The 14,081-nt window shown below is 40.8% G+C and overlaps 1 protein-coding gene across 1 annotated transcript in view; it reads right to left on the reverse strand.

Annotated features, from left to right (window-relative positions):
• Positions 1-14,081, reverse strand: part of LOC119794301 (metabotropic glutamate receptor 7) — a 195,090-nt gene that overhangs the window by 77,697 nt on the left and 103,312 nt on the right. The window contains exons 3-4 of the mRNA XM_038301790.1: positions 7,149-7,284; positions 6,589-6,743 (exon numbers count right to left, since the gene is read on the reverse strand). Of these exons, the coding sequence (XP_038157718.1) occupies positions 6,589-6,743; positions 7,149-7,284 (291 nt within the window). The remainder of the gene's footprint in view (positions 1-6,588; positions 6,744-7,148; positions 7,285-14,081) is intronic.

Here is a 14,081-nt window from a genome sequence, read left to right on the forward strand (position 1 = left end):
TGTATTTAATGCAACGTTTTATAATTGAGATTCCTGGATCTTTAAAGTGAATTAGTTCACATGCGGCTGCCACTGAAGGGGACTTTTCTGCAGCAGTTCAGGATGTTTAATCTGAACTGGTGATGATTTTCTATTGGAGATTTCAGACCCTCAATGACCTTGAAAATGTCCGCTGGACATACACAAAGCAACACCATTAGGGTTTGTTTTGATTTTTGATTTTTTTAAAAACAAAAACAAAGAACAACTTTTAATATCTGGACATCTGTGTACCTCAGATGTGTCTGTTTGCTTTTTTAAGCTTAAATTCGTAGGGAAATCATATTTAAATGACAAAGCATTCTGGCTCAAACATGTATATAAATGTACTCTTTATCAGACCATATTTTCCCAAAATGTAGAAAATTTCTATTTAAAAAAAAAAAATCTGCTTTTTTTCATTATTTTATGCAGGCCAGTTAGTTATACGTCAGCCTGAACACCTAAATTCGGCCAATCATATATCAATGGTCATCTGTCAATCACAGTTTTTCGGTCATAGCATCTTGATTCATATGTCGCATCTAAAAAATGCAACGGTTGAAATAAGAAATAATAATCATTATTTCCTTTCCCATTGAGTTCCATCCCAGTGTTCACGGGGATGGACGTCTGTGTCTTCGGCAGGCGTAGAGCTAACAGAACTGGCAGCGATGCGAGGCAAGCGCTCAAACATGTACGGCTGTAAGCCTTCTACACCAAACCAAGCTTCTGCCGCCCTGGCGTCCTCTTTCACAACATCTTCGTCCCCATTTTTCCTCTAAATAAAAAATGTATGATGGATGAGGAATTTCCCATTGGGAACCTACTAGCACTAAGTTGCTAACTGGTTAGTAAGATGCTTCGAAGAAACCGGCTACAATCAGATTTGGTTGCAAACCTTCTGCCACAACAATCCCGCCCCCTTGATAAACAACCAATCACATTCACTTTATTCACTAGTGTAAAGTCGTGCACCACTCGGGAGAATTCGGAAATTCAATGGTTGGAACGCCGTTTCCCTATGACTTTAAAACAGGACGTTCCATCAGATTCCTTTAAGCTTTTTCTGGTGGGTTTCAGTGTCGATCTTTGTAAGATCAATAATATTTAATTTGTCCTTTTTCTTTATTATACAGATTATTCAGATGAGTGGTTGGTTCTGGTCCCTGATAAACCTGCGTTTGTGACAAACCTGGCAGGTAGCTTCTCTGTGAGCTTTAAAGATGTTTCAGCGTGCAGATAAAAAGGATCCAACCTGTAATCCTCTGAATTCTCTCTGCAGGAGGTGCTCACACATCAGGAAGAGATGCTGACTGCAGTTTGGAACGAACAGAAATGGATATTCTTTAGATCCATCCAAACTTAGTTGAGTGAACACCAAGCAGCTCCAGCTGGGAGTATCTGTGTTCTTTGTGTTTATAGAAGGTAGCCCAGAATAAACCGCAGTGCTATCATCCAGCAAACAGACACCTGCATGCCTGCATCATGAGGTAAGCTCTGATAAATAAAGTCAGAAAAGCCTAGTGAGTGAGTGAGTCACACTGCATCTTCAAAAACAGAGAAACCAGGAACGATTAGCTCTGCTTTCTGTCAGCAGGAGCATTTCCAACCTGGAAGCTTTTAATCGTGTTTTAAGACAAATACATAAAAAAATGGCGGGCTGCTATCTGCTGCGTGCACATAGGGGCTGTGAACCTGGCAGCTCAGTGTCTCAAACACAGAGGATAAAAAAGAGATGGGGACGGGGAGGAGCCGAAGGTGTGGATAGGAATCTTTCCCCAGATCAACTTTCAGAACTGCTGCTACTTTTGGTCTGACTGAACCGAGCAAAAATCATCAGAGGAAGGAGATGAATCACTGTGCTGGACTGGAAGTTGCAGATCATGTTGTTCACACCTGGAGTTTGCAGAGCTTTTCTGAATAAATGATTCCATCTTCAAGCAGTTGATTCCTGCAATAGAGATCCAAAAATATTGAGAGAGTTCTGACTGTTATTATGTTCCATTGTTCCAGCAAAAACATCCTGAGGTGTCCAACAGAACCTGGCCTGTAAAGGACTGTAGACAGACCAATCCAGTATTTTAACCCGGTCCTACTCAGCCCTGCCTTTGGGATGTGCTTCTTCAAAATCAGGTCCTGAAGGCAAAGGAAGGTCTTCTTAATATCTACCAGACTTCTACCATGTCTATGGTAACATCTACCAATGTTACCATCAGGGTAGAAAAGATGATCCAACCTCCTACCACAGCAGAACCTTGCTGCATGACTGGCTGCTGACAGGCTGGATGCTCCTTTCCCCCTGGAAGATCTGATCCATCTGATTTGGGTCCCTGCTGCCACTGTTTGATGCTCTATCTGATCCCAGGTCTGCGATGGTTGTTACTAAACTGGTCTATTTTCTTTAGGGAAGCTGCCCTCATAGAAAGATGATGACAGCTGTCTGTCTAGCAGCACTCACACAGGCATCTTTAAGCTTAGAGGGCATGATAGACAGTGATGGGAGTAACGGCGTTGAAAGTAACGGCTTTATTAAACCATTACCTTTTTTAGTAACAAGTAATCTAACTAATTACTTTGACTGTAACTATAACGCAGTTGCCATTGCCGACTACCCGTTACAGCGCGTTACTCAGGTCGCACAAGTAGCCTTTTTTTCATGATAGGACTCGTGTGCGCCTTCTCATGAAAGAGAGCGCGCATGCTCGCTAAAGGCGCGCAACAGTCGCCCTGTGCTCGCGCCACAGTCGAACGGAGAGCGTGAACAATCAAATGTTAGCCTATATGGAGAAAGGGAGAAATCGGGATGGATAGATAGATAGATTGATAGATAGATGTTGCAGTATCTATAACAACCCAAACACACAGGATGTCAGAATTAGACATCCCCAGTTATTAATTTCATATACTCGTCAGATCTGAACGTCCTGTTAAAAAACTGCACACCCAATGACTAGAGGTAATGGAGCCTGAGGATATTTACACCGCATCAGATACCGATCCCCAATGTTAACAAGAGGGGAACGCTATGTGACGGGGTTTAGAAGCCCATCAGATACCGTTCCCCCCCTGTTAATGATGTCATTTTTGTTGAGTTGCAATAAATGCAAAACTCTCTGCAGGTTCTTGTCTTTGTCATCCACTCTATTCAGCTGGCTTTGGAAACACACAGCGAGAAGGTGGGGGCCGGGTGATGAAGGTTACGGGGGCGAGAAACGCAAAAGTAACGCAATAGTTACTTTTACTAGTAACTAGTTACTTTTATGGTGGTGTAACTCAGTTGGTAACTCAGTTACTTTTTGGGAGAAGTAACTAGTAACTACGTATAACTAATTAGACAGACATATGAATTGAGAAAGCTTCCTGGAGAGGTAGCGAAACGTCTTCAAATCTTGGAAACCAAGTCCAGTGGATTGTTTTTTTTTACTTTTACGGTATAACTAATTACTTTTTCAAAGTAACGCGCCCAACACTGAACATAGATGGAGGCCTACCATGTACATTTACTAACAGAGCATCAACATAAAGCAGCATATTAGGACATGCTGGTGGCCAGAAAGGGCCTTGGAGTTAGCAGAGGACTTCTGACTTTCAGGCTAGGAGCAGAGATGCTGATCCTCCCCATTGAAATGAGTCAGCTGAGGCAGTTCTTGTGATCAGGCAGCTCTACAAACTATGGAGAATCTTCTTTGTATGGAGTCATTTCTAAAGCCTCACTAAACATCTCAAACCTTTAGAGCTCCAGATTTCTCCCTTTAGTCCTCAAAGCCAATTTATTTCCTAATCAAAATTATCTTAGCTAAGTGGAGCCTCTTTCTGATGCTCTAACATCATTTTAATATTGAATGGATGAGATTGTTTTAGTGGGAGAAAGTTCCTGTTTTCACTCTATGAATGAGGCTGAATAAACTCAGCAGCTATAAAACTGTTCTTCCCTTCATAATTTAGCTGCCTCTGCTGTTTGTTCCAGGATTTACTGAAGGACAAAGACAGCTTTAGCTATAGAATACAAACAAAGCAGCAGATCAACCATCCGCCGACCTGCATGTCACCTTTTCATGTCTGCACCACAGCAGCAGCAGCCTGCTGAGATGTGAGCTGGACGACGCTGTTAGCCGAGGTCTTTCAGGAGGGCAACCTGCTTGTTGACCTCTACAGTTCTCACCTTCCACTTCATCTTTACACCCTCTTCTCACCGAATGAGAGCCAGTATGGTGTCTCTCTGGCTGGAGGAGCCGCGGGATACCGAGAGCAAAGCTACCCTCTGAAATGCAGCAGCAGCATATGCTCTCAACAACAAGCAACACGAAAAAGGAGGGGGGAGTTTAATTTTACCCAAAATCCTCATCTGTAAAGACTGAGCCAGTGAAGGTTTTTGTAGAACCTTTGGTTTAAAAAGTGACGCATGTGATTTGAGATGCAGCTACAGCAGAGAATCCTCACATCTCCTGCAGATCTTTTAATATTCAAGCTGTTTCTTAGCATTTTTCAGAAACTCACACGCTTCCTTTAAACTCGTGAACACAACTGTGCAGCAACTCTCTGCTTGGTGTTAGAAGCCACTCTACATAGAGACTCTGCTGCTGAAGGTAAAGCTGCACGGATACAGAAGACATGCCAGGATGCTTCAGGAGATTACTTCCTTTTAAAGGTTAAAAAGTCATAGAATAGTTTGTCTTTTGGTCTTTGCTTCACATTTTCCTCATTGTATCTGTAAAAAGGTTAGAAGTGTTGAGTTTCTCTGTGATGCCCTGGAGAAGCTCCAGCTTCCTCCAAAAACTTCCTGCCTCCTACTGAGTTAGAGCCAACCCACACATATAGCCGACCTGCAGCACATTTCTTCTTTGTTCGTCTGTCTGCTCATCTGTAGCGCTGTGAAATGTCACCTTGTTCCATATGTGCTGATTGAGTTAAAGGTTAAAACAGAGCTTGGTCTAAATAAGAGCTGCGGTGGAGCCTGTCAAAAAAAATATTTAAACACTGACCTAAATTAATTCCTCATCCTCAGTGGAAATGTCAACATTAAAAATCAAACTTTTGTGTCGGTAGTTCAATAAAAAAAAACGTCCATGTGTGCTTCCTGCAGACGCAGCAGTGCTGACAGAGGCGGAATAATGATGTCCCATAATCAGCATCAAAAGAGTCGTGTGCCTTTTAGTTTCACAGCAAATCCGGAGTGGATGTTCCCACTGCTGATTGGGTTTTTCAGCAGTTGTGCTTATTCAGGAGGCAGGGAACGTTGGCGGAGAAGCAGAGATAAGAGCGTGTCAGAAAGAACACGACAGGAGAAATGAGAAAGGAGCCGATTAACCGGCTCATGACCTCCAATTAATTTGATATTCAATAGAGAAAAAAAAATGTCTGAATCGACTCTGGGGAGAAAATTCTCTGTGTCATTCAGAGTCTAATCCTCAGGTTTCTAGACTACTGACACAGGGCTGATCTGCATACCTAAGGTTGAAAAAGCCCTGCTGTCTGGTGCTCCACAGGGTCTCTTCTGGGAACACAGTATTTAGTCAATTTTTCCGAAAAACAACTTTTAGAGAACAAAATCAAAATTTTAACATACATGAGATCAAGAGATAGGTGAATGTATGGATCGATAGTTTTTCCTCTCCACTGTCGCTACAAGCATGCTTAGTGTGAGGGATTGCATTCAAGTCAATGAGTCGATGCAATCAACTGGTTTTCTTTAGATAGAAAACTTTGAATCAATTTCACTGGATGATATGGTGAATACACTGCAAAAAATATAAATCTCAATAAGTTATTTTTTCTTAAAATAAGTGTGTTTTTCCTTGATTTGAGGAGGTAAGTAAGACACTTTGCCAATGGAACAAGACAATTTCCTTTTAAAATAAGAAAAAACTATTTTATCGTCTTATTTCAAGTAAATATTATCTAACTATCTTATTTTAAGAGTGAAAATACTCATTCCATTGGCAAATCATCTTATTTACCTGCTCAAATTAAGGCTAAATATACTTAATTTAAGCCATTTTTTACTTATTTCTGGATTGTTTTTGCAGTGTAGTAAAGTGCCTTAAGATGACATGTGTTTGGCACTATATAAAAAAACTGAATTGAATCAATAGATGGATTAATGGACGAATGATGATGGATGGATGGATGGATGGATGGATGATGGTAAATGGCCTGTACTTGACCAAAGTGCTTTACACTATATTTAGTCTTTCACCCACATACTCACATACTGATGGTGGCAAACTACATTGTAGCCACAGCTGGCCTGGGGCGAGCTGACAGAAGCGAGGCTGGCCTACATTGGCGCCATCGGGCCCTCTAACAGCTATCAGTAGCCAATATAGATGGAGTACCTTGTCCAAGGACACAACAACACTTAAAACTGGATCTTGAACCGACAACCATCCGATTGCAGGGCAAACTCCTACATCAGACACCACTGTCGCCCTATGATGATGATGGATAAATGGATAAATGGATGGATGGATGGATGGATGGATGGATGGATGGATGGATGGAGGCATGGATGGACGGATAGTTTGATAGATGAATGCATGGACAGATGAATAATGGGAATAAACTCACCATTGATGGTGGCCCTCTTGGGCAGGATGGTGATGGCTCCGACAGCAGCCTCCTCCAGCTGGTGGATGGGACTGTTCTTGGCCCCCCAGCTGTCAGAGCCTATCCACAGGAAGTGACCCACCTGATCCGCTCGCTTCGTGGCGTTCAGAATTCCCCTGCAGCCCAAAAAAACCCCCCAGTTTGATTACAACCTAAGGAACTCCTCTAACTCATAACTAAGTTTCTACAGAAGCCTGGAAGACCAGTGGGATGTTTAAGTTTCTCCAAACATTTATCTAATTTTTTTTTACTCAATGTTGCTGGGTAAAAAACATAGAGAAATAAATCATATCCAGCGTACTTTAATATTTCTCATACAAACAAAGCAATAAACAATGAACTAAAGTAGTCATAAAAGCCATAAAATCATAAAACCTGAAATATGGATACATAAAAACATCCTTAAAAGGCGAAATAAATGAACTGAGGATTAACACAAAGGGATGATTAAAAATAGTATTGATTTTTATCTGATCAATAACTAGCATTTATTGTGACGTGAAATCACATGGTCCAACTACCTGATGTCTTCATCAGAGGCGAACAGGACCACAGCTCTGGCGTAGCGGGTATCCAGCAGCTGACGGATGATTATATCGAAGTCTGAAGGTTTGCGGTCGTGAGGGATCTTCAGTGACTGAGCAATGCAGATTCCACCTGAGGAGATAAAAACACCATTTATAAAACATATTGTTGAACTCCGGTGGGAGAAAGTCAGACAATAAGCTATAACCGTGCAGCAAAATTCAAGAAAGGTTTAGGTTTAGTTTTTTCAAAAGGTTTAAAGCTGCATTAAAAGTCACCAAAGACGTAAAAAGAAGAAACGTAGCAGAAGAACCCTGCTCTGCCTCTGCTCTTTGACATTTCATGAAACTCCTATGTCTGCCTGTCTCTGCAATCTTCTTTACTCTGAGATGCTGCACCTTCCAAGAAATGTCATTCAGCCAAGCTACTGCAGTGAGTTGGTTGATTTAAGAAGACAAGCCCTGTTTAAGGTTAAAGGGGAGGACGAATATGGGAGCTGAGATGATCAGATCCGTTGAAGGGAAAGGGACACCATGAGCTAGTAAGTTTCCCAAACCAGTTCCTGCTTGGTGAATGTCTCTGTGGCTAAAGGCAGTGCTTTTAGAAGTTGGCAAGCAGTTAAAAGGTTAAAGAGCTGCTGCAACTCTTTGAAATGAAACAACAACAAAGGCGTCATTTTATACAACAGAAAGCTTTACAAAAATCCTTCAAGATACAAAGGCTGGTTCTACCAAACAATCAAACATAAATGTCTTAAGAGAAAGTTTGTAATCTATATGAACGACAGAGGGTTTTACTGCTTAACCCAACTTAACTTAGTAATCAAATTAAATCAAATTAATCAAGTAATCAAATTTATTTTGTGAGGCACAAAATAAATAGTGGGATGGTCAAAAAAACATTTGCACTCCATCCCTATGAGGGGAATTTACAGGAACAAACTTCATTGACACCTCTAACCAAGACAGTACCCATGAAAAGAAAGAACAAAAGGAAATACATGCCCAGACCTTCTCTTCTCAATAATATGCAGATGATCTATCCATAGCTTCCTCTACCTGGGTCCTGTTTTCTGCTTCATTATTGAACCCAATCAAAACAATATAAAAAAACTTTTAAAGTGATGATGTTGTACTCCACTGGCTAACTGGAACAACTAATGCCAGAAATTCCCCTCTGTGAGTCACAGCACTACAGTTGCAGTGATTAGTCGACACAATCATCAATGTGGAATTTTCGTAGAAAAATATCAAGCTGACATATGCTGAAGTGCTTCAAGCTTTGTGTGGATCTTTTTTTTTCTGTAGATCCACCTCCACCAGCCGCAGATCTAAACTAAGGAAAATACTTTAATTCTCTCTTTTTTTTTTTTTGCTAGTAGGGAACAAAGCATTTTCTGGATGTTGCTCTGTGTTATTTACTGAAAAGGTAGAACATTTTATCATCAAATTCAAGGAACTGGTAATTAATTATTATTGATAGACCGCCTGTACTAATGAGCTACTGTGGCATTTCTGGAGAATGAACTCTGAACACCCCTCATCAGTCAGAGAATAGGAGCTCCAACTAGCAGCTGAGCAAACATTCACAGATATGTGCGTCAATCAGCAAATATTTAAAGGAAAACACGGTCACTGAGTCCAGGACCAGCTATTTTTGCAAAAATATAGTAACACCTCACTCCTGACATCTTCCAGCAGTCATGTCACGTTGCGGTAAGCCTAGCGCCATTCTCCCCACTTTACAAGCGACACATCTGCAATCAAGAACCATTATTTAAGATTTCGAGAGGCCTTCACGATTGAAATACTCGAGAGCTATAGTTGAACTGACAATGCCCACGTGCATGGCAGTTGGATGTTGTAATACATCGGGTAAAAGTGAACAAAAATTTAGTTATTTCACCGTTCCCATTCACGATCCTCCACGGACGGGTTCGTCGTTGGATTGCCAACATTGCGGTGGGAGGATTTGCCATCGAACTTCTTGACAGGGAAAAAACACGTAATATGTAGCCAAAATTCCCAAGAAGAATGTTTTCAAGATGACTTGGATAATAGTGCATTGTGAAAAACACCAGATACAGCACTGGGACTTGATCAACAGCCGATACCGCACTGTGACGTCACAAACCGGTAGGTTCTGTAAAACATGTATGTCTCCAGTAAAACAAATTCAAATGAAAATCACTCTTAATTAAAAACTCTTATCATTTATTGAACACTATGTAATAATTTCATATTTAAAGTACTTTCAGAAGGTTGAATTCTGAGTATGACCGGACTTTTCCTTTTAAACAAGGGAATAGATAAGAACGGCAGATAAAACCTCCTTTGAACCATGCAGGAAGCAGGCATCATCTGAGGTTCATCAGTTCTGACCAACATCACCTCTGACTCTACGACTGGGATGATAAAAGCACTGGGATCATGTGGGAACCAGCATGGAGTGCAGAGAAACAGCTGTGGGTTGTCATGGCAACCCATAATGGGAAGCTGGTAAACATGATCATGGCTGGCCCTGAATATAAGGGGTCATCATGTCGTTCATTCCAGCTGTTAATGGTTAAGTTGAACCTGTGGAAAAATAAAACAGAACCAGAGGGAGCGAGCTGCGATCATGGGTTACATGTCGGTATTTACGTCTCATTTCCTTCACATCTGACTCCAGCTCCAACAACAAACTGCTGTCAACTTGTCCATGCAGACCTGTGCACCATCTCGCACTCCTCATCTGATATTCAGCTCCAGCGCTCTGCATCAAATATGAGGCGAGGCTGAGCAGATCTGCGCTCTGTCAACAAATGAATTAAACATCAGGCACTGCAGCGGCCAGCTCCACGCTGCCCCCCGTCACATCTCATATTTACAGCATCCACAGCACGCAGCAATTTACAGCATCAGGACCACATTACCTTCACGATGTAGGACAAGAGCAGAGAGCCGGATCAGGACTCAGGCTGCAGGATTCCAAATGACGGACGTTTAGAAAAGTCTGCCTCAGCAGTTTGGTTTGAGTGGAGACGTTCCTCAGGTCTTTGCTCTGTTAGATTAAGCTGTGAGAAACCTTGCCTTTTCCCTTTCTTTAGTTCTGGTTCTATAATCCGGACCAGGACTAGATCTGGCATCAGGCTCTTTCAATTATTCTGGTTTCAGTCATTACTTCCTGTCAGCAGAAATCTCGATTGAACATCAAGACATCCTGGAATATTCCCTACGGATGAAACCAACCTCCACTGGATTTGTCCCCCTGTTTCTCCACCTAACCTACTGTAAAAAGATAGAAAGCAACAATCAAAACATTATGTTGTGTAATATCTGCGTATCTGGTTACCATGGAGTTGGATCCCGCAGCAGATAAAGGTGATGCACCTCAGATGCTGAGAGATTTTTTTTAAGCTAAACCAGAGTTTTCCAACTTCGAGTCCTATAGAGCTGTTGTAGGACATTTTTTTTTAATAATCTCCTGTTCCAACACCTGAATGAATTGGCTGTATTTGCGTCGCAACATGCAGACGGGTTCTACAGAGATCTGCTAATAACCTTATTGAAACACAAAAACAACCCTACGAGGATAAAGTTTCAGACTTCTGATATAAACATTCAAAATAAAAAAAAGTAGAAAGACCATCAGCCAGCCTGAGTTAGTGTCAGCAGTGTTTCCATGGTTACGGCTGGTCCATTTAATCCATTAATCACCATATTTCAGCCAACCGCTCACACCAACTGCCGCGGTTTCAGACCATCAGTGTAACAGTTGTACAGTCGGGGGCAGCGCTGCAATCATTCTCTGAACCTAAATGATGAAGAGCTCTTCAGGCGGAGTGGCTCTCTGGAGCCAAGAGGTTTAAAGTGCTGAGCACAAACTGCAGCTGATCAATGACGGCGTTAAAATAACCACTTTCAGACCTCAGACTGAACTTAATGCTGCCTTTTTTTTTAGATACAGGGGCTCAACCCCAGAAACTGAAGGAGCAACTGTGCTCTGTTGAATTCTGGCAGCAATCACTAATCAGACCTACTAGGCATGGACTCAGGGGCCCAACACATGGGGAGGCCCCTGGTACAGGCAGCCAGAGAACAGCTGCTCCTTTAACACAGATTCGGAGGTTCTGATTCTGTAAATCGTCCATCTACTGTAGGTTTTGGTTTAAAACATTCAGAATTTAGATGTGTGAAAGTATCCGAAGTTCTAAATCACATCATCATGATCCTCTACTTTTAAAAAATGTATTTTATCATTTATTTATATTGTAAAATCTGAATTTTAACAATTATATGATATTTTTGCTTTAATCTAAAAACAAATATGTTCATTCTCCATAATTGTATCATTGAAAAGATCTTGTTTGAACAACAGAAATCCATTTTTTTTTAAATGTCATTGTATGATATTTATAAAGATATGTTTTTGTTTTTAAGTCATAACTCCCAATTTCAGAAATTTACTCTCATGTCTATTTTTTTTTCTGGAACAATGTGAATTAAATTGTTCAAAGCTACATCTCAGCCACAGCTGCCCCTGAAAATGCATAAATAACTTAACTGCTGAATTTACTTATAAACATTTAGTTATTTAACTAATATTTTATTGTCATGTGATAAATTGTATTGAATTCTTTAAGTAATGAATCCTTTTAGCCTGGCTGCTTAGGTTTAACCCAGAAATCAGAGAACAGTCAGATGTTTATCTAAATCTGTTTTGATGAGAATGACATTTTGTTATTGTGTAAAATAGATTTTATATAAAACCTCTCTTCATATTGCCAGCAGAGCCAAAGAGTGGTGCTTAAGGGCTCTTTGCGTCGGCCCTTTGGCTTTCTTTACTTCCAGTGAATTAGTCTAATGTGATTTGTTTGATCTCAGAGGTTAAATTAAAACTATCAGCTGAAGAGGTGCAGAGTTAAGGTGACCATTTGGTTTTGGTGGAACATGTCTCTCTCAGAGCTCTTTAATTAAATTAAATCTATATTCCGAATGACCCCTGCAGGATCGGGCCCTGGGGCCAATGCACTGTTACTATCTATTTATATAGATGTGGTTACACATGCCATCTTTTCCATCATCCATCTAAGAGGACATAAGGACTCTGGTCCCACTGTGGTCCTGTTCTTAATTCATAGATCCTCCTAAATTACTTGCAGCGGTTTCATCCACATTTAGGATGCAGACACGGAGAACAGCAGCAGTCAAGATAGTTCCCAGTTTCAGAGGTCAGAAAAAAAATGTTTGGCTTTATCCAAAACAGATCTGTTCCAACTCACAGAGCTTTTTTAAGGTTCCTCAGTAAAGAACTCTCTGTGTCTTGGAGAATTAGAGGTGGTGTTAGAAGAACAGCAGAACTGGATCAGAATTAGCTCGACATACCTACTGTAGAGCTCAGGGATGTGTTTAAGGAAAAAATTCTGAACGGAGATGAGACTTTTATGAGTCCAACTGAGAAAAAAAAAAAAATCCATCTCCTATTAAAGCCAGAGAGAAAACTCCACACATGAAATATTAATGACCAAAACCACAAAGCTTGATTTCTAATGATGTTGATGAAGACCCTCACTTAATCACAAATCTTCTCTTTGCTTCTGCATCACATTTAGACATCACGCTCTTCAGGGATCCATCCCAGCAGCTGCATCCTCCGTATCCTCAGCATGGCCTTTTGTGGGTGTTTTTATGCCATCTGGGTGGAAAATGCATGGAAATCCATGGAGAAAAATCTGACCTTAAAGGTAGCAAACATAAAGTCTCTAGATTGTTATATTTTGGAACAGTTTCATGAGAATCTGAAGGAAGGAAGATATCTGCAAACGCCTTCCAGTGTCTCCCTCAGGATCTTTGTTTTTTTATCAGTTCAACTGAAGCTATTCTGAATGTTTTAGCTTTTCAGTGGAAAAAGATGGAAAGATCAGATGCAGATCGAACTACAGTAGCCTCCAGCATCTCCCTTTGTTTTCAGTGGCGAACATATAGACAGCTTGTACAGCTCTGACTAAAACTCAATGTAGACTTTGTGATCTAAGCCTGACCAGAGCTGCTGCCCTTTACAGCAGCTTTGATTTCCTGCAGCAACCTTGGGCTGAAAGACTCCTGATGATGATGATCATGATAAAAGTGGTTATCCCTGTTTCTCATTCCTCAGCTCTGTCTAAGCAAACCTTTTAGAACTCATCTGATCAAACATACTGAAATATTCATGATGTTTCTGCATGTTTCTACATATTTAAAGAACGAGAGCTGCATACGCTTTCAGGGAAAATGTTCCGATTCATGATGGAGCTCCGTCTCCCTTTAATCCAATCCAATTCCTTAAACTAAATTTCAAGGATGAGCCCAAAGTGAATCTCTGAGTTTCTGCTGATAATCTGATTCGAAATCATTTTTCAATTAAATTCAATCATCAAAGATTGATGGTATGGTTTCTTCTAGTCTGCATGTGCTGCTCATCACTCAAAGAGAATGGCTGAAGGTGATGATTTTTACCGTCATTTTGAAACACCTTGTCTTGCTTTTAGAGTTTCATGGGTCATAATTCAGGTTCCAGACTCAAGCTTTTAAAGGACCACAGATTATTTGATCAAATAGATTGAAAAAAACAGGGGTGGGAAATGGAGAAGACTTTGAAGGTTAACACTTGATTTATGTAGTAATAGATAAACCCTGAAGAGAACAGCTTTATTATATGTTTCTGGAAAGTTGAGTTTTTGTATTTGACTAAGATGCATTTATTGTTCAAGTTGAGCATCAGGCTGACCGTTAACCCATCAAAGTGTAAAACTCAACACCAGGCAATAAGGTTGACAGCAAGACATGTTTCACTCCAGTATAACCAGCTGGTTTCAGGAAGTCACAAAGCAGCAGGTCAGCATTTCCAGCATTACAGAAGCTAATATAATGGCCCCCTGTTTCTAACACTGGCAGGTCTAAGCAAATAAA

Source organism: Cyprinodon tularosa, unplaced genomic scaffold (genome assembly GCF_016077235.1).
Source record: "Cyprinodon tularosa strain WSP-4 unplaced genomic scaffold, ASM1607723v1 ctg474, whole genome shotgun sequence".
Classification (NCBI taxonomy): domain Eukaryota; kingdom Metazoa; phylum Chordata; class Actinopteri; order Cyprinodontiformes; family Cyprinodontidae; genus Cyprinodon; species Cyprinodon tularosa.